The 26,855-nt window shown below is 36.9% G+C and overlaps 1 protein-coding gene across 1 annotated transcript; it reads right to left on the bottom strand.

The window, feature by feature from the left end:
- Nucleotides 1-13,447: 13,447 nt before the first annotated feature.
- On the bottom strand, nt 13,448-16,506 carry LOC132268755 (uncharacterized). Its single transcript, XM_059769573.1, has 5 exons — nt 16,422-16,506; nt 16,216-16,315; nt 15,009-15,840; nt 14,782-14,925; nt 13,448-13,942 (listed from the first exon to the last, which is right to left on the bottom strand). The coding sequence occupies exons 3-5, from the start codon at nt 15,075-15,077 to the stop codon at nt 13,619-13,621; spliced, it is 537 nt and encodes a 178-aa protein (XP_059625556.1). The 5' UTR covers nt 15,078-15,840; nt 16,216-16,315; nt 16,422-16,506; the 3' UTR covers nt 13,448-13,618.
- Nucleotides 16,507-26,855: the final 10,349 nt, after the last annotated feature.

The raw sequence follows: 26,855 nt of genomic DNA, 5'->3' as shown, positions 1-26,855 counted from the left end.
TCTTGACAGTATCCCGGTAGTACAGGAATTCCAGGATGTATTCCCGGAAATTCCAGGCTTGCCACCGAGTCGAGAGATAGACTTCGTCATTGATTTAGCTCCAGGCACTACGCCTATTGCTAAGGCGCCGTACCGAATGGCACCGGTGGAGATGCGAGAGTTGAAAGATCAAATTCAGCAGTTGCTCAGCCAGGGATTTATTCGCAGGAGTACTTCACCATGGGGAGCACCAGTACTGTTTGTAAAGAAGAAGGATGGATCTCTTCGTCTTTGTATTGATTACAGAGAACTGAACAAGGTCACTATTCGCAACAAGTACCCGTTGCCCAGAATTGATGACCTGTTTGATCAGTTGAAGGGAGCTACTTACTTCTCAAAGATCGATTTGAGGTCTGGTTATCATCAGCTACGAGTCAGAGAACAAGATGTTCCAAAGACAGCATTCCTCACGAGGTACGGATCTTATGAGTTTCGTGTTATGCCTTTCGGTTTAACGAACGCTCCAGCTGTCTTTATGGACTTGATGAATAGAGTATTCAGAGAATACTTAGATCAGTTTGTCATTGTTTTCATTGATGATATTCTGGTTTACTCTAAGTCGGAGAAGGACCATGCCAGACATTTACGCACAGTATTGCAGACACTTCGAGAACATCAGTTGTTTGCGAAGTTTGAGAAGTGTGAATTTTGGCAGAAAGAGGTCAAATTTCTAGGTCATGTAGTGTCAGAAGAAGGGTTAGCAGTAGATCCAGCCAAGGTTGCGGCCGTTATGGAGTGGGGACAGCCTACCTCACCGATAAAGATTCGCAGTTTTCTGGGATTGGCGGGGTATTATCGCAGGTTCATCCAGGGATTTTCCAAAATTGCGGGTCCACTTACTCAACTGACTAAGAAGAATGTACCACTTGTATGGGATGATTCTTGTCGGACTGCTTTTGCTGAATTGAAGAGCAAGTTAACTTCTGCACCTGTCTTAGCCACACCTCAGAGTGGAATCGAGTATTTAGTATTTACCGACGCTTCTCTGAAGGGTTTGGGTTGTGTGTTGATGCAAGAAGAGCGACCAGTTTCTTATGGGTCTAGGAAGCTTAAGCCTCATGAGCTTAATTACCCGACTCATGACCTAGAGCTCGCAGCAGTGGTTTTTGCCTTGCGTATTTGGAGACATTATCTTTTGGGGGAGACTTTTCGATTGTTTAGCGATCATAAGAGTCTACAGTATTTGTTCACACAGAGGGAACTGAATATGAGACAGCGCAGATGGTTGGAATTCGTGAAAGACTATCACTTCTCTATTCAGTATCATCCAGGGAAAGCGAATGTTGTAGCAGACACACTCAGCCGTCGACCCTATGTCAGCCTTTCAGCTTTGTTTGCAACAGAGTGGGATGCTGTGAAGACTGTTGATGAGTTAGCAGACGCTTTTATGGCATGTGTGGTAGTAACTCCTTCTATCATTCATCAGGTCATTCAAGCGCAACTCTCAGATCAACAGTGTATTGATCGGGTTTCGGAGTTAGCCTCCGGAGATGTTCCTTTTTATTCTATAGGAACTGATGGAGGATTAAGGTACAAGGGACGTTTAATTGTGCCTTCAGCTGACAATTTGAGAAATGTGGTGATGAGAGAGACACACACTTCTCAGTTCTCTGTACATCCAGGGGGAGACAAGATGTATCAGGACATGAAACGCCAGTTTTGGTGGGCCGACATGAAAAGAGATATAGCTATCTTTGTCTCTAAATGTAGCACCTGTCAGATGATTAAGATTGATCATCAGAGACCGCCAGGATCGTTACAGCCACTTCCCATACCAGAGTGGAAATGGGAGAGTATTTCCATGGACTTTATAGAGGGATTACCTACTTCACAGCATAATCACAACTCTATTTGGGTCATTGTTGATAGATTGACCAAGTCCGCTCACTTTCTGCCTGTTCGGTCAAACTTTACGTCAGAACAGTATGCTAAGCTGTATATTGCAGAAATGGTGAAACTTCATGGTGTACCATTGTCCATCGTATCAGATAGAGATCCGAAGTTTGTATCAGGATTTTGGAGGAGCTTTCAGCAGGCTTTGGGTACAGAACTATATCTTAGCACTGCTTATCATCCTCAAACAGATGGACAGACTGAGCGAGTTAATCAGATTTTAGAAGACATGTTGCGGGCATGTGTTCTTGATTTTAAGGGCAATTGGGAGGAATATTTGCCGCTTTCAGAGTTTGCTTATAATAATAGTTATCAGAAAACTATTGGTATGGCACCATTTGAGGCTTTGTACGGTAGACCGTGTAGGTCTCCTGTCTGTTGGCTTGGAGTTGGTGAGAACAGCTTTTTGGGTCCTGAATTTATTAAGGACACGTCAGAAAAGATCGCTATCATTAGGGATCGGATGCGTACAGCTCAAAGCAGACAGAAAAGTTATGCTGACCGTCGAACTCGTGCTTTGGAGTTTAAGGTTGGAGATCAGGTTTTGCTTAAGGTTTTTCCCCTGAAGGGAGTAATGCGGTTTGGTTCAAAGGGTAAGTTATCGCCTCGGTTTGTGGGTCCTTTTATGATTACAGATCGGATTGGGGCAGTAGCTTATCGTCTGGCTCTACCAGATAATCTTCATAGGGTACATAATGTTTTTCATGTATCTATGCTGCGAAAATTTCTACGGGAAGAAGATCGATATCAACACATTGATGTGGGTGAGATTGAGTTGCAACCCGATGCAACCTATTTGGAACAACCTTACTGTATTCTCGATCGTAGGAATCAGATACTGCGCACGAAGACTATTCCATTAGTACGTGTACAGTGGAGTCATCATAATGCTACAGAGTCTACTTGGGAACTGGAAGATATTATCCGTGCCAAGTATCCAGAGCTTTTTAATACAGGTATGTAGTGAATTTAGGGGACGAAATTCCGTTATTAGGGGGGGAGAATGTAATACCCCGTATTTTATTTCAGAGTTTAGTTTATTTAAAAAAATTCATTTATGTGAGGATTTCTTTACCTATTATTGTGCATACTACATTGTTATATTAAGTTCATTTAATGGTGCATGTAAATTAATTGTGTATATTAAAATAGTAAATTTATTCATTTAATTGTGCATGTATTATTATAATTAATTTTATTTGTTGATTATGTTTAATTAAGCAATATTAGTTAATTAAAGCATTATATTTATGTTATAAAGTATGATGATGATATAATGTGTTCTTATGTAATAGTAATAATAATAATAATAATAATATAATAATTATAATTATAAAAGTTTATTAATAATAATATTAGTAATAATAATAATAATAGTTATAATAATAATAATAGTATTAAACCAATGTCATGATGAAATTAGAGATTAGGATAGGATTGCATCAATGTTTATAGGTGGAATTGAAGCCTTATGGTTGGGAAGATGGTTAGTAGATGAAAAAAAAATTAGATATTTGTAATATTTATATTATATATTTTGTATATAAATTAGCTAGCTTACCTTAGAAGAAAAGAAAGGGAGTTAGAAGCAAAGTATAAATTCTAGTGAGCTATTTTATAAGAGTGAAAGGAAAAGAGAGAGAGAAAGAAGCTTGGACCGGTGTAGGCGATTTTACCCAACTACGCGCAGACCGGCGGATTTATTTTAAATCCAAAAAGGCAAGTTATTATCTACTTTTCCTATTTGAATCTATAAATTATTCATTTAATTTATTTCGGGTTTTTAGAGACTAGAAACCATGCTAGGAGTTTCAATAAATTATTTTTAGTTTATTAAAATAATGTGTTTTCATTATTAAAGAGGTTAGTTATTTATTTATTTAGCCTATGTAATTAAAATATAGCTGAAAATAATTAAATAAAGCTTTAGGGATTTTTCTAGAATTTTCTAGATTTTTCCGGGGCTTTTCTGCAATTTCCGGCGACCTTCCGGCGAGTTTTCCGGTCGCCGGCAATGGGGGAGATGACCGGAGTGATCCGGTGTGATGCGGCGCACCATAGGAGGGTATACGCGCGCATCTGGACCATTAATCAGCAGCGATTGATCCGGTGCACCGCGGTCCATGTTACCGCGGTACACCCGGATCTGTGAGCGTAGGATGGAGGGAAGGTAGGTGGATCAATCCAGTGTAGCGCGCCCACATAGAAACGGTACAACCGACCAACTAGCACACGCCGCGTCAGCAAGGTACCCTTAGTGTGCGCGTGGCAGCGCGTGCGCGCGCGTGGAACGCTCCAGACGCGCGTGGGAGCGCGTGCGCGCGCGTGGCTGATGCCAGACGCGCGTGGAGGCGCGTGGGAGAGTGGGGAAGGTTGGGCTGCGCGTGGGGAGGCTCTGGGAGGCGCGTGAGGGCGCGTGTGGGGTCCCTACAGCTGCTGGAAATTACCAGAATACCCCTAGGGCCTGTTTTGTAAATTCCAGAACCTTAAACTTGGATTTTTAGGTACTGTGTTGGTATTTACGAGTTTAACGGGCCACGAAATTATTATTTTAACACCCGTTACTTATTCTTATGACCGATTAATCTTTTCTAAGCATTTATTGGCTCGTTCACAGTACGGATACTAATGTGATTTATTTAACGACATTGTTAAATATAAATAGTGTTATTATCGTATTAAATGGTATCAAACATTACTGTTAAATTAAATAAGGCCATGGTTTTAGTCAGATAAATTATCCATTATATCTTATGGGATGTTTATACTGTTAATTGATATATAAACCATGATTATTATGCTGTGTGCATTTCAGGGAATAAATGGACTGTTTATTATGTCGCATTTATATTGTATGGATGTGTTGCCATATAGAACCATGTGAGCTGGCTAATAAGTTTAGACTCATTTATATCTTATGCATTCGTTGCTATAGACAGATGTGTGGCTGTCGGGGTATGTGGTTTAATATTATTGGCATGTGTTGCCTAATGGACATGCTCAGTCTATTTAGTAATATTATTGGCATGTGTTGCCTAATTTGTATGCTCAGTATATTCATCAGTACTTTGAGAGGTGTTATCACTGTGTAGTTCGTTATAATCTGTGATGTTAGTATCGTGCACCATGTATAATAGCTGATTTCCCGGGTAGGGAAAGGCGACACTTGACCACCTAGTGTGAGTCTAAGTGATCACCGTCTATTCTGGTTGAGGTCATGTTGTACATGGGATAGTTCCCTTAGGATGTATACAGCTATAGTACTCAACCGATTCCTAATGATTAATTTATTTGATTCTCTGATTTGGGTCATAGTAGAGAGGACTTGCTCGTGGGGTTGACCCACCATTGTTGTTATTTCAGGATACGGTCAGTATCCGTTTCAAGGCTGAGGTTAGCAGTGTGGGACCACCATCCGAACTCATCTACTCTTACGATCCAGTTCAGGGTAGAAGTTTTATGTAATACTTCAGTTTCAGTTTTTATTTACTTTTGACGTTGAACTCTCAGGGTTATAATTAGGGATCCCTGACGTAGGATTTCCAAGTTGTAATGAAGTACTGTATTAAATAAAGGACGGATGGATGTTGTATTATTTAATGTTTCTTTCCTGTCTAAATTCTTTTATTTCCATCATTTTGTATTCCATGCTTGTATATTGCCAATTGTTTTTGATATCCCTCGTTTTTCGTATATAAGCCTGATCAACTTATGCGTGAAAAATGTGGGGGTGTTACAGTCTAGCCTCCTCTTACTTCTGCTCTTCCCTTCTCCTAGGTCTGACTTTGAAGCCCCAGCCGGAAACCTCACAAACTTGTTCTGTTTCTCTCAAAACCTCACTCTGTATGACACTATATTTTGATACGTGAATAGGGTTTTCCAACCTTTCCTTTAGGCTATAAACATATATATATAGGCATAGATAAAACCTAATTCTAATGGAAATCTCAGATAGAAACCCCAACCTAAATTAAACCCTAATCGGCCCATAGGTAGTAATCCGTCTCTGCTTCTACCTACTGGACCACTCAACAGAACCCTAAAGACTGTATTAACGTAATTTAAATACTCATTTAACTTAATTAAATAAGTAAACCAAACTAAAAAAACCAAACCATAAATTAAATCATTACCACAAATCAATTAAATCAATGAATGCAATTAAATTAAATGACTAAACAACAAACACAATTTAAAAAAAAAAAATTCATTTAAATAAAACAATTAATTAAAACAATTTGACACCTAAGCACATAGAATAAAATTTAAATTCCAATCTTATCCTTTTGAAAACTAGGGATATTACATTTGTGAATTTGTGAAATTCATGTATGATTGATATGACTCATAATCCCATGATCCCTTTTCTTTGGTTGCGGCTCACATGATTTTTAGGAATGTACTTTAGGCTTTTTCTTCTGAGCTGTTGAGTTCACCCTATTATCATTAATATTTTTCAAGAACTCGGAGATGAGCCGGTGAATGATAGGCATCCATAGTTATTGATGTAGTTAGGATTTCAATTCATTTTTATTAAAACTATGTAATTTTGGCAATGAAAGCCTCAGTTTCTGTATTTAATTCTTTAGAGATTGTATAAAAATGGGATTTGTATAATTTGATCTTTAAACAATGTATTGGATTTGTATTGAGTTTTAATTATGTTTTACACACCTTTGAATGCATGAATTGGGACACGTTCAGACCTAAAATGTGGTTACCAAGGGACCCAAGAGGTGTCTATATGCACAAGTGCACAATTTTAAGGTTTTTAGGGCATTTTCAAGATTCTGACCATCTTAAACCAGTTCAGTCCCAATGAACCCGTTCAAGGGGTGCATTTGGTTCATGTTTGGGCATACTGCCCATCTTGAACCTGTTCATGATCATTAAACCAGTTCAAGACCTCTAGTACTCACTTTAGCGAGTACCATAACTTTTCAAGTGATACCACGACCGGTTATTCAACCATAGGAGACGGAGATGGAGCGGAATCTTCAGTACCTTATTCAGTTTGGCAAACTCATGAAAGTAACATTTGAGGGAGGTCTGGACCCATTAGTTGCAGATGACAGGCTTGATGAAGTTAAAAAGCATTTCAGGGCAATAGCCGCACCTAATGATCGGTTAAAGATTACCTTAGCCACGTATAAGTTTGTTAGCGACGCGGCAGTATGGTGGAAGACCATGACTAGCGCGTATAATACTGATAGTATGAGTTGGGATACATTCAAGAATCTTTTCTTTGATAAGTATTTCCCGTAGACCAAGATATGGGAATTGAGGACACAGTTTGATAGTCTCGAGCAAGGTGACCTGTCAGTGATGGAGTATGAGAATAAGTTCACTTCTATTTCACGTTTTGCTACAGATGTGTTAGGGAATGAGGAGGAGAAGACATGATGTTTTGTGTACGGCCTAAATCGTTCTATTAGGCCGGGGGTGACACTTTTGGGATTAAAGAGTTATTCTGAGGTGGTTACTAAAGCATAGATAGCGGAGGCAAAAGCCAAAGATTGGCAAGAAAGGTGTGGTATAGTTGGTTCTCAAGAACGAGGTGTGAGTGTGGGTACTTCTTCAGGAAGCGAGGACAGGAGGAGGCACATATGTGTTTTATTGTTTTCTCAGGAGCAACGAACGACAGGTGCTACTCCTATTGTTGGTACTTCTTCAGGGTCCTCTAGGATAAATGTGGTGTGTTACCATTGTAAACAACCAAGACACTACAAGGCAGAGTGTCCGCTTGATAAATTTAGTTTCAGAGTTTGTTTTCAGTGTGGTTAGATGGGCCACATGAAGAGGGACTGTCTACAGAGGAGATAAGGCATTACTGTGATTGATTCTTGTATAATGGGGGATACCTGTGAGATGGGGCAGATGCCTGTGCACTATTGTGCCAGATGTAGCATGAGTTACCTGTGAGTTTTATAACGAGAGGTTACCTGTGACTATGTTGTAACGGGGGATACCTGTGAGTCGTGTCAGTTGTAATAGGGGAAACCTGTGAGTCGGCTTGTGTTGTAACGGGGGATACCTGTGAGCCATGTCGGATGTAACATGGGACACCTGTGAGTCAGTTTGTGTTGTAACGGGGGACACATGTGAGTCGTGTTGCATGGTTGTCTGTGAGTCGTGTTGTATCGTTGTCTGTGAGTCATGTAATATAGTTATTTGGGAGTTATGCCGCATTGTCGTATGTGCGTTTTGTCATGTTATTGCTAGTGCGTTGTGTCGTGTTGTAACGGGGGCTACCTGTGAGTTGTGTTGTGTTGTAACGGGGGATACCTGTGAGTCTAATATAGTAACAGGGGTTACCTGTGATTGTGTAACGGGGAACACTTGTGAGTTCTATAACGGGGGGATCCTGTGAGATTGGGTGTGACAGGAGACGCCTGCACACTATTATTTTGGTAACGGGGGCTACCAGTGAGTTTGGACAGATGCCTGTGCACTTTATGCAGTGTCGGGTTCATCTGTTCCAGGATGATGGACATGTTCCGTAGTGTGGTTCTGGATTGGGGTGATACTGATGATGGTTAAAGTGTGAACCCCTGGGGCAGGAAATAGATCGAGATGTTTTGTAACTGTTTCATGTTGTAATGTTGTATTGGTTGGGACCACTGTGTATTAAAGCAATGACGTATTTCTAAGACTATATGTGTATTATCTTTCGGGGAGCCATTACTCTTCCTACATTATTTTATGAGTGGACCCCACATGATTAAGCTTAACATTTATACATCACACACTATCAGCTTTGGAAGAATCTCTCCTACTCACGCAACATCTCTCTATAAACTTCTCATATATATATATATATATATATATATATTTTAAGCCTCAAATTTCTTTTCCATTTTCTGGCCAATAGGTAGGGTTTTCGGGCTCAGTTCCTTAACAAAAAATGTCCCTCTCATTGTCATCTACCACATAGTCAAAGGACTTAATTTTCGGAGTAGCGATAATTATTTTACGAATTTTTGAAAATTTTAGATTTAAGGCTTCGGAAGAGATTTTGGGCCGCTTCGATTCGGATCCAGGAGCCGCGCCTTTAGAGCAGTTTGCTCTCCTCATCGTTGGCTACGTTTCCACGGAATAATTTTTCGTTCCGCCGCCGTTGATCGGCATTAACTGCGTTGACTTTTTCGGCCGAGGATGCATTTTGGCTACTTTTGAGGTAAGCCATTATATTTTGACTTTAGTTGCTTTCGTTTACTTGAATTCTTGCTAAGTGTGCTTAAAAATGATAAATTTTGGAATTTTGAATGTTGATTATGTGTTTACATATTTATGTGGTAAAACATGTTCTAGATGATGTTAATTGTGTATATATATTTGCTTGGTTGCAAAGGTGTTTAAAGAACATGTCTTACGTTGAAATATTTTTTGTAAGGTTATGTGTATATACATGATGATGATGTTGATGAGTATGTATGGCTAAATTGATTAAATGCAAGCATGTGTATGTCAATTTCATTCATGCACGATTCCATTCGTGGCATGGACATGGTTCGGGAAAAGTGAAGTTGAAATGATTCTTTTTAAATAAATGCATTTGGAAAAGATTGTGAGAAAAGGTTTTGTAAATGGAACCGGGTTTCGCAAGCCCGGGGCTAATTCGACCTAGAGGGAGCGCGGCCTGGTGTAAGGCGTGAAAAAGTTGATACTAAGCCAGAAACTGTTGTTGGATTTGGAACTGGGGATAGCTATCAATCTCACCTCGGTAAAGTCAGTGAGCGGTTTTCGGTGTGCGTTGTGTTAAAACGGACTTTAATCAGAAAAGCGTTGCATTTCATGGCATTTTGACACCTATGATTATGACTCATTATGTGATACTAATCTTTTAAATTGAATGATGTGGACTGTGATTTTGATAATTCCATGTGTGATTTTGATCTTCATTATTATTTTAGGTATTACCTACTGAATTGTTGAGCTCACACCTTATCTTAATATTTTCAGGAAATCAGAGAAGTATGGACATATGACTTATATTCACGAACTTAGGCGACACTAGAAATCTTTATAATGTTATAAGGCTGTATGTACGGCTATGGCGACCTCGTTTATGTATTTAAATTCCTTGTAATCACGTAAATAAAATGTGTATATTTTATGGCCTTGTATTTCCAATTATGTTTTTTGGACATGTATAAATGAAATTTGAAATATGCACGCTACGGATGGGATGCGCGTGAGCTACTTTAAATACTTATTTTTAATGATCATGATTATGGGACTTTATATCATAACTGTCGTGAGTTGGGAGAGGTTTTACATTGTGCTTTGGCTCACAAAAGAGCCCGGTTGGTTACAGGACCAGAGAGGTTGCAGACAGCTAAATTTACAGCTTTCAGGGTTGTCGGCTGTTGGCAAGGCTAGTCAGCAGACCGAAAGTGCATTTTTCATGTCATTATAGAGAGTTGTACACTCAGGAATATCGTTTCGGCTGGTTGACTAACTCAGTCTGCCAACCGACCCAGCAGTTTCAGTCGGCCAACATAAGGCTGTCAACCGGTCGGCGCTGCCATTCTACCTTCATTTGTGTTCCTTCTGTGATGTTAGTAGTTCAGTGTTTTATGACCCTTGGGATGATGTGTATATAGTGTATTGACGTTGGAAATGACTTTTTACCCTTAGTTGACCTCGGGTTGAGGTAAGGGACTGGTTAGCGATTTAGACCCTCATGTTCGGGTCGTTACAAAAACTTTATGCAAAAATTCAAATGTCGTAGTTCTGCTATATGTGGCATCACTGTTAGTTAAACAATACATTTTTGTTTAGTTTCAACATAAATGCAACCAAATGAGTGTGATAGACTTGATACATGGTTAAATTTTCTTCACTTATTCTCTCTTTATGTGTGTGTGTGTGTGTGTGTGTGTGTGTATGAGATTGAGATGATATATATATATGTATATGTGTAATCTTTGTAGTGGTGAAAATGTTAGTCTGGTATATTTAAAATAGTTTGAAGATTAAATAGATAATTTTTCTATGGGTCAATTGATAAGTCAATTCATAAGTCAAAGGGTAATAAGGTATTTTTACCTTTTGTCAACGGTAGTTGGGGTGATTGTTCAATTTTGCAAATTTGGGGATGTTATCGTCCAAACCGTGTCTAAGTTGTGCAATTTACCCTATGTCACACAATGCGGGAGCGGGAGCGGGAGTGTAAAAATGGCAAAGTCTAAAATTAGTTGAGAGCGGGAGCGTCTTGAGAGCGCATGTATATAATATATTTTATGTTATATATATATATATATATATATATATATATATATATAATTTTTTTATTTTAAATTCAACTAATGTTAGAACTTATAAAATGCCCATATAAAAGGTCCAGTCCCACCCATCTATCCGAGCCCAACGCCATAACAATTTCAGTACTCTGGAAAAAAATAAAACTTAGCCCATTACCATTAAGTATAACCCTACTCTTTTTAAAAGACCCAAGCTCATGTTCTATTAAGTATAACCCTACTCCTTTTGCATTTGCATCATTTAGACCAGCAGCTAAGTTGCTAACGGCGGAGCTCTGTATGCCAAGAAGTTATCTCGATGGGCAAAATCACAATCTACAGCAGCATCACAAAAAATTCACTATCCATTGAAGGAGATCTCATCGGAAGATTAGGCTTCATCTTTGGAGATAGAAGTGACTATTGGTAGTGCTTTTTTATTTCATCTTCAGATCTGCAAACACACATATATATGCATATCTCTCTTAGTCTTAATCTTCTCTCTTTTTCTTTACAAAAGAAAATCCGAACGACCATCCGTGCCATGTTTTCCAGTGAGTCAACAGGTATTTAGGCAAAAGATCGAATTCTAAAAGTGAGTTCATGAATTCGAAAATTGAGTTCGCGAACTCAAGCTCTCAAAACATCGATCCGCGTTCGGAGCTCTGGAGCGGAAGTCGTCCATGCGAATCATGTGACTTAGAATTTACCCTTATTATTATTATTATTATTCTTTAATAACAAACTCACTTATCTACATATCATTTAAACCTTTAACCTTTTACTTTGAAATATATAAATAATTTGATAACTACATTGATTAGGCTATAATTTTATTATGACTCAAACTAAAATTTAAATTTCCATCAAAATCAAGGAACAATAATCAAAAGATGGGTTTTTTTATTTCTTAAAAGAAGAAGAGAAAATAATACAAAAGGGACAAGACAAGAGAAAAGAACAGATGAACAACTTCACAATATTTCATCACTGTGTCAGTAGAGAGGAAATAGAGGGATAGGAAGGAAAGGATGGGGCTTACTCAGAAACCTTTTAGTCTCCATTTTTCTTATTTAGTCTCCTCTTTGGAGGAACCAAGCCATGGGAGATGTTTAGTAAAAAATTATTCTCCCCCAAGACACAATTTGTGTTAAGTTAAGACGAACTATGTGATAATTTCTTATGATCTATAGTGAAAAAAAAACCACAGGCCTTGAACTACACAGAGGGTTCCAGTTTCAGAACTTAGTTGTAAAGACGTTCTTTATAATACAGAAAGCACAGAGCGAAAAAAAAATTTTTTTGAGTAATATGGAATAGTAGCTGAACAATATCAGCCGTAGTGGCAACGAGATTGTACCACTGTATAAAGAAAGCCTAGTGCTTTTTCAGGCCTTAAAATAATTATGAATCGGAAAATGATTTAATTTCAGAAATAAGAATACAAGTGTGAAGATGTAAATCTACAAATAATTTAAAACAGATCAACATATTGCTTCATTTTGTAAGAATAAAAATACACACATTCAAGAAAAAAAAAAGAACAGATCGATTTCAACCACTACGATCTCTTCTCGAGAATTAACTCTCATTATGCTAAAAATAGGCCTTAGACTTAAAAATCACAAGAAACATAAATATTGTTGTAATAACTACTGTTTTCCTTTAAGAAAATTAATGTAGAGTGACAATGGACTACCACCAAAGTATTTGTTTAGTTTTTTTTATGCAAGGAGATAGAGAGTGTCAAAATTGCACAAGCATGTACGAAAGGGACAACCCAACAACACTACTTATCCTTGTCCATAGACCTTAGCATTCACATTCTTCCTTGTATCGAAATTTCTACCAATATTAAAAGGTTAGTAGCACACGAACTAGAAAAACTGTGTCCTATTTGTCCCTGTTTATTTCTACCAATCATAAATCATCGAATAGTGTTTTCATTTGTCCGAAAAGCTTCAAATTTAGCAAGTTTGCCAGAATGAAATGCCTCCAATTTTAACCTTTGACAAAGGTTCACAGCAATCCAACATAGAATCATCAAACCATCTCCATGAACCTGTAAGACAAATGGGAATGGAAAATCATAATGCAAATAGAAAAATGCTGCAACTGTGAAAAATTATATTCTTACACCACCAGATCCTAACTTGGGTGGTATCTCTTCAAGGCTGAGGGCTTCAAGTCACACTTGGAACACAAAGTGTGCGAGTTGCTTACCTATTTAAATGAAAAATGATTTTGCAAATACTTTATTACACATGATATACAAGTTATAACAACTTCTCATCATTTTTCCACCATACAACATCACAACAGTTAAAAGAGGGGCCTGTCCTCTATTTTAAACCCAGACATTGTAGCATTACATCTTTAATTAAATATTACAAAGCACAAATTGCCATCTAATGTTACATGGGCAGCCCTCCACAAAATCTTCATATTATCATTAGTTCAACCCCTCGAGGTAATTTTGATTGCAGTCCCATAGCACACATTTTCGCCGCTAGTCGATTCTCATCTTCCACATTCTCATTTTCAGCTCCTATCAAATACGGTGGGCGTGTATCAATATTTATCTTCTCTAGCGAGACAAAATTCTCAAATAAGTACATGGCGAGCTCAACATCAACCTCACAGCCAGTAAATCCAACCAATTCTACCACCTTGGGACATTTGAGCAGACGTTTCTCAGCCCTTCCTTGTACCACCTTCCCTTGCAAAAGGTAGCGGCCAGGACAATCAATATTCCCATAAAAAACCTGCCACACCAATGGTCCAATTATTAATTCAATTTTGTTAGAACAATGAAATTGACTTTTGATTCCAAACAATGAAAATGGAATGATGATCAAACTGGTTAAAGCTAAGACCTAAATCAATGCACTTAATCTATTAGCCACAAACAAAATGAATCAAAAGTATTAGTCTACTGAAAGTTAACATCTTCTTTTAAGTAGCCTAGTCCACAAAGGACTGTCATCTTATGTATTAATACCTCTAACATCGGTTCCATCTAAGAGCAGATGTATAACTTATTGCCTCTATAATAACATCTAGTTCATACATCACACATTGGTAATCATTAATTCACACGTATGAGGCAAAGAAATAAACAATTTTTTCACAAACTTTCCTTGAAGGAGAGAGATGCAGATTAACATTGAACATCAAAATAATATAAATTGGAAGGCAATGTAGGAATATATTGTCTTCTCATCAAATTTTAAAATATATACACACACACACACACACACACACACACACATATATATATTAAAAAACACCTCCTCCAATGGCCGATGCTAAGCCTAAGCTACAAAATCAATGAAAACAAACTAGATGCACAGTGCACCACTGTTCTCAAATTCTTTTGATATTAGGTAAATTTATGTAAGATATGAATCTTATCTATAGGTCTCAGAAATTTTGTAAAGCAAATCATACATATCTAGAGGAAAAAAAGAAAAAGAGAGCGATGATGTAGTATGAATGCCATTACAAGTTAAAATTACTTAGTAATCACCTAAAATAACATAAAACATAAGATTCCAGGACAGAATATGATGCACATATTGTAAACCAAGGTAAGAGCACTAACCTCGAGACAAAATCTATACAAACAAGGAGCTGCCTCTATGAGAGAAATGCAAGGAAGGAAGCTCCTGATACGGTATGGATACACCTTCAATGTCAAATGCTTTAGATTCCTTAATTCAGGAAATTTGGGGAAGTTATCAAATACCTGAAGAGTCCAAATAACGAAATGTGTCAGAAAACCTTGAAGAATAAAAGAAGGCACAAAAGAGAGGTAAGTTAGATACTAACCTCGTAATCCAACTTCAATACAAGTGTCTGCAGCTGAGAGGTATAGCTTGAAAACTGGGAAAATTTCATAAACTTGCAAAACTGACCCCCCAGGTTTAGTTTAGAAAGATGGCATGCACTCTTGAAACACAAGTTTATTTGGTGACCAAAATATTCAAGTGACACCAGACTTTTCGCAGAAATCTCAATGTCTTCCAAAAACCAACAGTACGCTATTTTCAAATGCTTGAGCGATTGACCATAAACTTTAACATTGACTAGACAAGCCGAGTTATCAACAGATACTTCTTCAAGAAATGGACAGCTTGATAAAAAACATTCAAGGCATTCTGCAGTCACATCCACATACGTGAAACGGATTGCAGTTAGTGATTCAAGTCTCGAAAAATCCAGGGACCTTGTAATGCCCTTCCGGAATATTACTACGTAATCGTTTAAGATTCAACTCAAGCCTTTGAACTCTCTTCTCCATTGCAAAGTGAACCCAATTATCAATATCAGATGTAGAACTAGAATCCAAATCAAAGTGAATTCTGAATTCATCCAGGGTTGCACCCTTGTGTGAGTTCAAGACCCGATTCACCCAACTTATATAGTTAGCCCTCTCCACCCCTAATATTTTCCAATTTCCTTTCCTTCGAAGTTTCCGCAATAACTTCAAAGCCTCAAAATTAAAAGTACCAGTTGTATATGTCCACAGCTCTTTCCATCTACTTGAGACTACACTAGTTCTTGCCGCCTCTTTCATTGGCAAGCAAGAGAGGATGCAAATAAGAATTTCATCCGGCAACTGACTGATCCGATCTTCAGAGTGATTACTCCTCCCTTTACACTGATTATTGCAAACCAAATAACATAGTGAGGATAATTAGTATAAATTAATAAAATTGAATTGACCACAAACATGAGAAATTAGGTGATAACAAATAAGGAGAAAACAACTCCTCTCTTTACACTGATTATTGCAAACCACATAACATAGTGAGGACAGTCAGTATAAATTAATAAAATTGAATTGAACACAGACATGATAAATTAGGTAAAACGAATAAGGAGAAAACAACCACGCAAACACACAATAATTCATCACACATAATAATTTAGCGGAGAAATTGACGATTAAGAAAAAAGAAAGCTTTATGATTATTATTATATGGAAAAGATTCAAAAAAAATTTCAAATTGCTTAAAGGGAAAAAAATATTTACCTTCCTAAGTGCAAATTTGGAGTTCAGTCGTCTTTGTTTCATTGTGTAACCAAAAACCCTTTAGCCAAGTCTTCAACTTCGTAAAAACTTTGAACACCCACTGAGGAATTGTTCAAAAAATTACTATCAATCTACAATGAGAATATATGACACAGAAAGTACGTGTGTGTGTGTGTGTGTATATATTACTAAGCAGATCTTGTCACCTGAGGCGATAGCGGAGGCTGCGCGGAGTGTCGAAGCAGATTGTTGTGATCGTAATGACTTGAAGAAATATTTCCAAATCCTTCGGCACGAAGGAACATATAGAATTTGGACGATGGAATGATGGTAAATATACACCAATCTGTTTCACGCGCTTAGATAAAAAATAAATAAAAATTAACCAGCCCAACGTGAGTGGGCTTAGCCCATCAGTTTTGCAACCGACCTATTGATAGAAAGAGGTCGTAAAACGGCTCATGGGGGGTCAGAAGCAAGTCGAGTCAAGGGCGGGTCAAACTCACATTCCATTGAGACATTGATTAGTCTTATAAATTATAAATTAAAGCCTAGCTCTAAGAAAAATTGAGATAAGACCCCTAAGTTTAATAAAAAGAATCCCTAAGTTTTTTATTTTTATGTTAGATATCATTATTAGGGTAAATTGCAACACTGTTTGGACGATACTCTTAAGTTTACAAAATTAAACAATCACCCCAACTATCTTTGACAGAAGATAAAAATACCTTATTGCTCATTGACTTATGAATGACTTATCAATTGACACATTGAAATGTTGATTTACCTATTTAATTTTTTTAACTATTTTTAATATATCACACTAACATATAAATATAATGTGCTGATTGAATTGGATCAAATCGAATCGTATTCGTATATATATAAATTATTTGCTCACCCCTAATAGTTTCTAAAGCAAATTAGAATCCAATTAATTTCAATTCTCTAATGTCCTCCGAAGGGACAATTAATTTCAAATTTTCAATTCGCTATTTGTCTTTTCATTCAAGGAGGACAAAATTGAATGTAAAAAAGATTATTTTATGAGTATATATGAGTATTATTTAGAATAAATTATAGTCATATAGGTGGGCTTGGCTTCAGTTAGTACGTCCTATGGTTTGGGCCTTGGCTGGCTAGTATTGTATAGGCTTGAGTTCAAATCATGTCAGGCTTTCATAATTGTACAGTAATTATTAAGTGCCCTGTCCTTCCCAATGTTCACCCCTAAATGAGGCGTATTATACAGGGATGGCAACGGGGGCGTGATGAGTACTAAAAAGTGCGTATTTAAACCCTTTAAGTTTAGGTATTCTAGTACCTTTATCTATCTTACTTTACCGTTTTAGATTGATTTCGTATTATTTTCATTTTCAGCCACTTATCCCAAAAATAAGCTAACTCAGCCAAATAAGAGCTTAATTGAAGCAATTCTGAGATTAAACAAAGAAAGGAGCAAAGTGGAGGAAGAAAGAAGCAAAACAGCAAGTTCGATCGATCCAAAGTTAAGGTTCGATCGATCAAACAATGATCGATCTCAGCACTTTAAGATAGATTCAAGCCTTGACCAAAAAGCATAAAGTTCCAAAAGTTCGATCGATCCAACACCATCCTTCGATCGATCGAACACTTTTGTCCTTATTCAAATGATTGATCCTATCCATAGCTGTCCACCCACTAACCACCTTTTGTCCTTTTCCCAAAAATATCTCCCAAAATATCTCGGATTTGTCTCTTTCCAAAAAGTTCAGCCAGTTGGATCTATCCAACCTCAGTTTGATCGATCTCAGCCAGTTCGATCGATCCAAGTCCAAGGTTCGATCGATCGAACTTCCTCCAAGTGCAAAAAGTTAAAATTCTAGCTCATTGAAAGTTGTCCTTTATCCAATCATTGGAGAATATTGTGTGCACAACCCTAGCTCATTTTGGGTGTCATTTTGACCTACCTATATAAGGATAAGGATTGTTTTTTCAAAAGAGAAAAAAAAATTAGACATTCATATCATCTCTTGGAGAGGAAGCTTGGAGGAGGAGGAGGCTAGAGACACCATTGGAGATCTTCATCAACAAGGAGCAAACCTCTTCCATGGAATTAGCCCTTGAGGGTTGGAGCATCATCACCATGAGTGGCTAGACATCCTCTTGGGGCTAGAGTTAGCCCCAAGCATGCTTTCTATATCTTAATCTTGTGTATTACTGAAGGATTAGTGTTGTAATTGATGTTTTGACACTTTGATATATATGGATCTTGTTTATTCAATGATTTATGTGGTTTAATGCTTCCAATTGGTCATTTCATTCTATCTATATGTCTATGTATGCTAGAATAGATGTTCATGTGTTTATCTCTAGATTTTGTGTTATTGATGCGTATCTATGTGTATTGATACTATAGATTTAGAGATTGTCAAAACATTGTGCTTAAAGGAATGCTTTTGTGATTCTCTTGATGGTTTATGCTTATCTCTTGATGGGTTGTGCCTCTCCCCTAGTTTATTTTAATGCTAGTAGTGTAGATGTAATGTAGTTGTAGTGTAGTGTTAAATGGGAGGACAATCTATGCTTGTTGTTTGATGATCCAAGCTTTTGAATGCAATTAGCATATGTCTCTATCCTTGTGTTGTATTTGGATTGTGAGTTTAGTGAAATGATTAACGACTTGTTTTGATTTATTGTGCCTTTCACATGTTGTTTACACAATACATGCTTCATAACTTAGATATATTGTGCCTTTCACATGATGTTTAGACAATACATACTTAACTAGTCATCCTTACTTGTTGAATCAACCAAATACACACACACCAATATTGCAACACCCTAATTGCCTTCATTAATCACTTGTCAATGATATAGAAATGCATTGCTTGGTGGTGATCTTTAAACCCCAAGATATCTCTCTCTCTCTCTCTTTCACTTACTCTTAATTGCAATTTTTTTGCTATTATTTAGTTTAATTTAGTTGCTCTTTAATCAACTAACTAACCAATTGTTTGATCACTTGACCTACTAGCCTAATTGTGATTCCACGACATTGCTCGATCTTCACAGTCCCTTGGGACGATCCCTACTCGCCCTAGCTATATTTATAGTGAAATGTAGTAGTGGCTTCTATAAATGTAAAACTCTTGGCCCTCGCCTTAATGCACACTCTTAAGCTTACGGTTCACGAACGACCAGGGCGGGTTTGGGCGGGTGTACCCCCCAATACCGTTTAAAAACCCCGCCCCCGTCCCTGTCCAAAACCATATAAATGGGGGAACCTTCCACCCCATCCCCATAACCGTTTAACATTTTTACCTCCACGGGTACCCTCTCCGCCCCGTTTAAGACCATAATTTATTTATTGTTGAAATAAATTTGCTTTTTTTTTTTTTTTTCCTCATCTTCTGTTCTTCACCATTGTAACTCTTTTTTTAATCAAATTCATTTGTTAATTTAATATTATTATATAGGGTACTTAATATATATACTGGGAAATATATATACGAATGAAATAAGGGTACTTAAGTAATTTTTCTATCTAAACCGGACGGGGCGGTGCAAGGCGACCTCTCCCCACCCCCACACCAAATCCGTGTGGGTTTTATTACATCAAACCATCCACACCCAAATAAGCTAAACGGTTCTCCAAAATCGCAAAAATCGGGACGGGACGGGTAACCGCGGGGGTGGGTCAAATTGCCATCCCTAGGCGTATACAAGGGGTTGGAAATGAATAGTTTCATTTGCTGTTCACTCAAAAAAAGAATTGAAATCTAACAATTGTTAGATTCTGAGTCATACAAATTTATGTTTATATAGTTTTATATTTATATAATTTGATCTGTTAAATAATTCATTAAAAATTGACACCCAACTTAGAACACATTTTCCTGATTTCCACGTGTGTAGAAGAATTCGAGTAGAGTTGATACCCTTTAACGTAATTATCTAGGGGTGAATTGTTAGGAAAATGAGGTTTTCAATTTTATGCGCATATCAAAGTACCTATTCCATGGTAGGAATGTACTCCTTATACGAAATTTTATAAAGGATTTTTGATAATTTCACACGTAGAGAACATTGTTAATATATATATTTTTCTTCCTTTTCTTTTATTTATTTATTTTTTTCTTAAACAAAATTGCACGCACATATATGTTTCTATGGAGACTTGAATATGACTTTTTATGTAACTTTGAGTTATTAGAGCACATTCTTCTTACTTAATAGTCTTACTTTTTTTTTTAAATAGCTAGATTCAAACTTGAACTCAAGATTTTGAACTGCTCACAAGCATAAATTGAATCTAAATTGAGTTTTAAAATGAAAGGAAGTCAAATTGGAATAATTTTTATGTGGACTCCAATCTAATTGTCTACTATAGAAATATCCTATATCACTAAGACAAATCTAAATTAACAAGAGACCACTTAATTATGATATCCAGAATCATAAAGATAAATTGAAGAAGAGCCCACTTAATTATTTCTACAGAAAAAAAAAATAGAATAAATTACATTAACAACACACCTACCATTTTATTTCCAGCTGACTAAATTTATAAAATAATAATATTGTCTTTCTCCTATATATAATATAATATAATACTCCATATTATTATAATATAAAAGTATTACACTTTTATACTCAATGTCACTTTTTCATAGGTGACACAATTTGCCTAACTCACAAAAAAATGAGTATAATTTACCAAAAGTAAATAAATAAAATAACACACATAAAAATTCTTGCAAAACTGGATACAGTAAATTTTTATTTTTATTTTTGGAATCTTAGAGTAACGATCAAGGAAGTAGTAATAGGAATGTCAAGAATTCAAAAAGTGAATTGTTGTATGAGAGAAAAACGGCATTTGGTCCTACAAAGTGATTTGATCGGAATGAAGTGCCACAGTTAGACGTCCCTTTCACAGACAAACTGACACAAGTCGGCGTTTGCCGGTGGGCTGCTATTAGCTTTTGCTATCATAGGTTGTACTGTCGGCTCCGTCGGCGCGTATTTTACCGTGCCCACTAAAAACTCATGGGTGGGGTTTGAACAGTTGGCCGGACCCTTGTCCGTACTCGAGGTCGACTATGGGTATAACCGTCATTTCCTATGTCAACACGAAGCATGAACCTCATCCATAATGTAACGTTACCGATTTTTCCTATTTTCTATTTGTTGGAAATTATTTAATTTTTTTGGATTATTTTAATTCTTACCTCGTTTTGCGTGTCACGCAGGCCCCGAGGGGCTTTTTGGTCATTCATCTAGCCGAGGGTTTTGGAAATTTATTTTTAATCATTTTAAGTCAGTTAGAAGTGATGGTATTATTTTTAAATTTTTCAGATGTCGGGTCGATTTCTGAATTCTTGAACTTCTCTCGGTTTTCTCATTTTAAGTGAGGGGCATTATAGACATTTCACTCATATATTCATATTCATATATCTACATAGTTCGGAAGATATTTTGGAGGATAGAGGAGGCATTACATTGAATGAGCAAGGGCAAGATTGAAACTTCACCAAAAGTAGAAACCATTTTTTGTTTGACAAGTGGCACCATTAGAACCACTTGACCAAGTGCAAGGCCAACTTTTTCCCCTTCCTCTTTCATTTTCGGGCATCACCTCTTCCTCTTCTTTGTCTTCATTTTTCTTTCTCTATATTCCATATCTGCATCAGATATATGCCACATATGTTTCAACCTTGGATTTGGGGATATTAGAAGTTGTTTTTGGTGATGCCATAGAGAGAAAGTTGATGAGCTTGAGGAGAGCTTCCATTTGGCACCCATGTTGCTAGGGTTTAGAGAATTTTAAAGCTAGGGCTTGCTAAGGCCTTGTTTGGTTTGCTATTTTGCGGTAAGGGAAGTCTAAATTACAAATTCCTATGATTTTAGTGAGATTCTATGTATTTTCTTACATTAAAATCTTGATATTGTGAAGCATGCTTAGTTTGTAGCTTTTTGGTTGTGATGTTAAGCATGAGATAGTATTGAATTAATTATTATGGATTGAGAATATGATTATTTCTTGTATTTGTGCCAAGCATGCTATTTTCTATGAGAAAATGTGAAAGTACGAATTATGTGACTAAATTTTATGTTTGGGTTTTTGATATGATAATCATGATGTAAATAATGACTTGTATATTGATAAATGGTAGTATGATATGCATATTCTTGGTATGGGGTGAGTTGAAATAGTGAAGGTTTGATATGGTAGAAAAGGTTAGGAAGTGAGATGAAGGATAGTGTTGTAAGTTAAGGTGGTGGTTAATTAAGAAGGTTTTAGTGAGGTTTGGTTAGAAAAGAAGAAGAGAACATTTGTATTTCATGTTTGATGGTTTGGTTTGTTGTTATACCCCCGGATTTCCGGATGCGGGTTGGCAGGCCCACGCCCGATTACCCGAGGATATCAAACCAATTAGGCGATAATCGAACACAGAATACAAATAAGATAAACAGGAATAAATAAAAACTGTTGAAAAGAAACTAGAATAGAAATCTCAAAAACTGAAACCTCAAAATATAATTTTATAAGTAAAGAATTATTCTGACACATACAAATTCTCCATTTCCAATACAACTCGGGAATCCATCTAGTGGACCCCTAATAAAACTGCAACACTAAAAAATAACAACTAAAGGACTCCAATGCTAAATCACGAAGAAACTCCTACGTCGTCGGAAGAATGAGTAGCCGTCTCTGCTCAGCACAAACAAGCTTTAAGACTGGAACCATCCGTTACCTGTAAAATAATAGTGGGTTAGACCCACGAACAAGTTCTATCCTAACTACAATCCAAACAGAGACTCGATACATAGATACACCCAATATGTCTCAACCATATCTAAATAGTCCGTAGATATGTATATATACACACTACAGGACTCTTACTGAACTATGATGAGGGTCTCAACCTGAATAGAATGCAACATGTAAAAACGCACCCAAAGGTGGGCATGAGTACCTAGACCTAACAGGGTATACCTTAACCATCATAACTAGCTATGCATCCTATTACATATACGCACCCCAACCAACGATCCTGAGACTCAAGCTCATATCGCGGTACTATAAATCTTATATATAAATTCCCATCCAAATATAATGATGTGCCGATCAACTGTTCGTCACTCAAGACACAACATATAATTAAGATTTAAATGTTTTAATTAAATCCCTATCCTATTTCATACCGAAATATAATCAACCATCCAATATGTCGTTCAACTGTTTTAGCTGACACGACATGAAACCATGTAGGATTTAACTGTTTTAGTTAATCCATTCCGTATGTATGAATGGGTAGGAGTTAGCGTTTTGATCTAGCCCTTCCCTCCGTATGCCACCGTCCCATACCGGTGCATACCATGCAAATGATCCGTAAATGATGCAACATTTTAAGCAGTATATCAAATATAGTCCACATAATCCATATAGTTGATAAATACAGAATTTAAATAACTCATCAACTAACCATTCACAATAAAATCCATGTAGTTGACGAAACAATGCTTGATCGTTCGTCAATTTAAAATCCAGACCGACATCCATATAATTGACAGAAAATATATATATTTAATTCTTTAATTAAATCCAGGCCAACATTCATATGCTTGACAGAATCTAAGTGTTAGTTCAGCAACTTAAATCCAAACCATAAATCAAGTAATTGCGGAATATGGTATACTATTTCAGCAAGTTCAATTTAAAAATATACTCCAGTTAATTGCAGAGTAAGATTTAATATTTCAACCATTAAATTCCAAACCATAATCCAATTCAAATCCTTAATTGAAGAATAGGGTGTGACACTACAGTAACTACAACCAGAGTACTATCCAATTCAAAACCATGTAAACTACAGAATTAAAAAAAGTAGTTTAGCAACCAAAATCCAAACCACGCCTAGGTCCAGTCACTTAAATGAAGACCCTTTGTACCTTTAAAATAAGTTTTAAACTCATGCTATAATCCATTTAAATTGCTAGTTTAAACTTAGGCAATTAAATCCTTTCCGTCTATAACTAACATGCGAAGTTGTTTAAGTTCCTTCTTTTAATTCCACTTGCATAATTGCATCTCTTATGCACTGAGAGCTTATAAAAATACCTAGGTTACATGTTAATCATCTTAGTCTACTTCCCACACAGTTCCAGACTCAAAAATCGTCCACACAGTGCATCCAAAAACCCAGTATACATCAAAATAGGAGAGCCTGCTCTTTGAACTTGAAAGTAGGCTCTTTTTAGAGCATGGAGCCGGCTCCATTGCTTCATGGAGCCGGCTCTGAAGATGAGGGAGCCAGCTCTCTCTCCATAGAGCAGGCTCTCTCCATCTCTGAGAGCCGTCTTCAACCTCTGCAACATCTGCGACCTTCTGCGTTGTTTTAAGCCGCTTCCACCCCTTTTTGTTTTTTAAAGACTAAATCTAGATGTTCTAGGTGTGTCAAGTATTAACCAAATTCATTATTCAGACCAATTTTACATCGTTAAACCCCTTTAACACTTACTGATTTAAACATGCTTGAAAACCAAACACAGTAGCAACACTTGCAGGAACCATCATAGAGTTTAATCAAAGCATACACATAATTAAACAGACATATAAAAACATACATAATTCAGTTATTGATCCATTAAACCCTAGAGCATACTTAGGTGCACAGAACACAGGCCAACGGGAAGGAGAAAGAAGATAACTTGCCTGTGCTTTCAGTTACGAAATCCCAGCATCATATCCGCTGTTTTGGCAATGCTGAGTTACTGTCTAGCCTCCTCTTACTTCTGCTCTTCCATTCTCCTAGGTCTGACTTTGAAGCCCCAGCCGGAAACCTCACAAACTTGTTCTGTTTCTCTCAAAACCTCACTCTGTATGACACTGTATTTTGATACGTGAATAGGGTTTTCCAACCTTTCCTTTAGGCTATAAACATATATATATAGGCATAGATAAAACCTAATTCTAATGGAAATCTCAGATAGAAACCCTAACCTAAATTAAACCCTAATCGGCCCATAGGTTGTAATCCGTCTCTGCTTCTACCTACTGGACCACTCAACAGAACCCTAAAGACTGTATTAACGTAATTTAAATACTCATTTAACTTAATTAAATAAGTAAACCAAACTAAAAAAACCAAACCATAAATTAAATCATTACCACAAATCAATTAAATCAATGAATGCAATTAAATTAAATGACTAAACAACAAACACAATTTAAAAAAAAAAAAGAAATTCATTTAAATAAAACAATTAATTAAAACAATTTGACACCTAAGCACATAGAATAAAATTTAAATTTCAATCTTATCCTTTTGAAAACTAGGGATATTACATTTGTGAATTTGTGAAATTCATGTATGATTGATATGACTCATAATCCCATGATCCATTTTCTTTGGTTGCGGCTCACAGGATTTTTAGGAATGTACTTTAGGCTTTTTCTTCTGAGCTGTTGAGCTCACCCTATTATCATTAATATTTTTCAAGAACTCGGAGATGAGCCGGTGAATGATAGGCATCCATAGTTATTGATGTAGTTAGGATTTCAATTCATTTTTATTAAAACTATGTAATTTTGGCAATGAAAGCCTCAGTTTCTGTATTTAATTCTTTAGAGATTGTATAAAAATGGGATTTGTATAATTTGATCTTTAAACAATGTATTGGACTTGTATTGAGCTTTAATTATGTTTTACACACCTTTGAATGCATGAATTGGGACACGTTTAGACCTAAAATGTGGTTACCAAGGGACCCAAGAGGTGTCTATATGCACAAGTGCACAATTTTAAGGTTTTTAGGGCATTTTCAAGATTCTGACCATCTTGAACCAGTTCAGTCCCAATGAACCCGTTCAAGGGGTGCATTTGGTTCATGTTTGATTCTGACCATCTTGAACCAGTTCAGTCCCAATGAACCCGTTCAAGGGGTGCATTTGGTTCATGTTTGGGCATACTGCCCATCTTGAACCTGTTCATGATCATTAAACCAGTTCAAGACCTCTAGTACTCACTTTAGCGAGTACCATAACTTTTCAAGTGATACCACGACCGGTTATTCAACCATAGGAGACGGAGATGGAGCGGAATCTTCAGTACCTTATTCAGTTTGGCAAACTCATGAAAGTAACATTTGAGGGAGGTCTGGACCCGTTAGTTGCAGAATACAGGCTTGATGAAGTTGAAAAGCATTTCAGGGCAATAGTCGCACCTAATGATCGGTTAAAGATTACCTTAGCCACGTATAAGTTTGTTAGCGACGCGGCAGTATGGTGGAAGACCATGACTAGCGCGTATAATACTGATAGTATGAGTTGGGATACATTCAAGAATCTTTTCTCTGATAAGTATTTCCCGTAGACCAAGATACGGGAATTGAGGACACAGTTTGATAGTCTCGAGCAAGGTGACCTGTCAGTGATGGAGTATGAGAATAAGTTCACTTCTATTTCACGTTTTGCTACAGATGTGTTAGGGAATGAGGAGGAGAAGACATGATGTTTTGTGTACGGCCTAAATCGTTCTATTAGGCCGGGGGTGACACTTTTGGGATTAAAGAGTTATTCTGAGGTGGTTACTAAAGCACAGATGGCGGAGGCAAAAGCCAAAGATTGGCAAAAAAGGTGTGGTATAGTT

Source organism: Cornus florida, unplaced genomic scaffold (genome assembly GCF_030987335.1).
Source record: "Cornus florida cultivar Cherokee Brave unplaced genomic scaffold, ASM3098733v1 CherokeeBrave_3.0.0_Hap2_Chr08, whole genome shotgun sequence".
NCBI classification, from domain to species: domain Eukaryota; kingdom Viridiplantae; phylum Streptophyta; class Magnoliopsida; order Cornales; family Cornaceae; genus Cornus; species Cornus florida.
Note: the sequence above shows the minus strand (reverse complement) of the source record. Positions and strands in the feature narration are given on the sequence as shown.

Bases quoted from the DNA above. Each gene is read 5' to 3' on its own strand.
- LOC132268755 (XM_059769573.1), bottom strand. From the start codon at position 15,077: ATGAAATTTTCCCAGTTTTCAAGCTATACCTCTCAGCTGCAGACACTT. The intron at 14,926-15,008 runs GTTAGTATCTAA...TGGACTCTTCAG, and splicing joins TATTGAAGTTGGATTACGAG to GTATTTGATAACTTCCCCAA. The intron at 13,943-14,781 runs GTTAGTGCTCTT...TTGGTGTGGCAG, and splicing joins TGTATAGATTTTGTCTCGAG to GTTTTTTATGGGAATATTGA.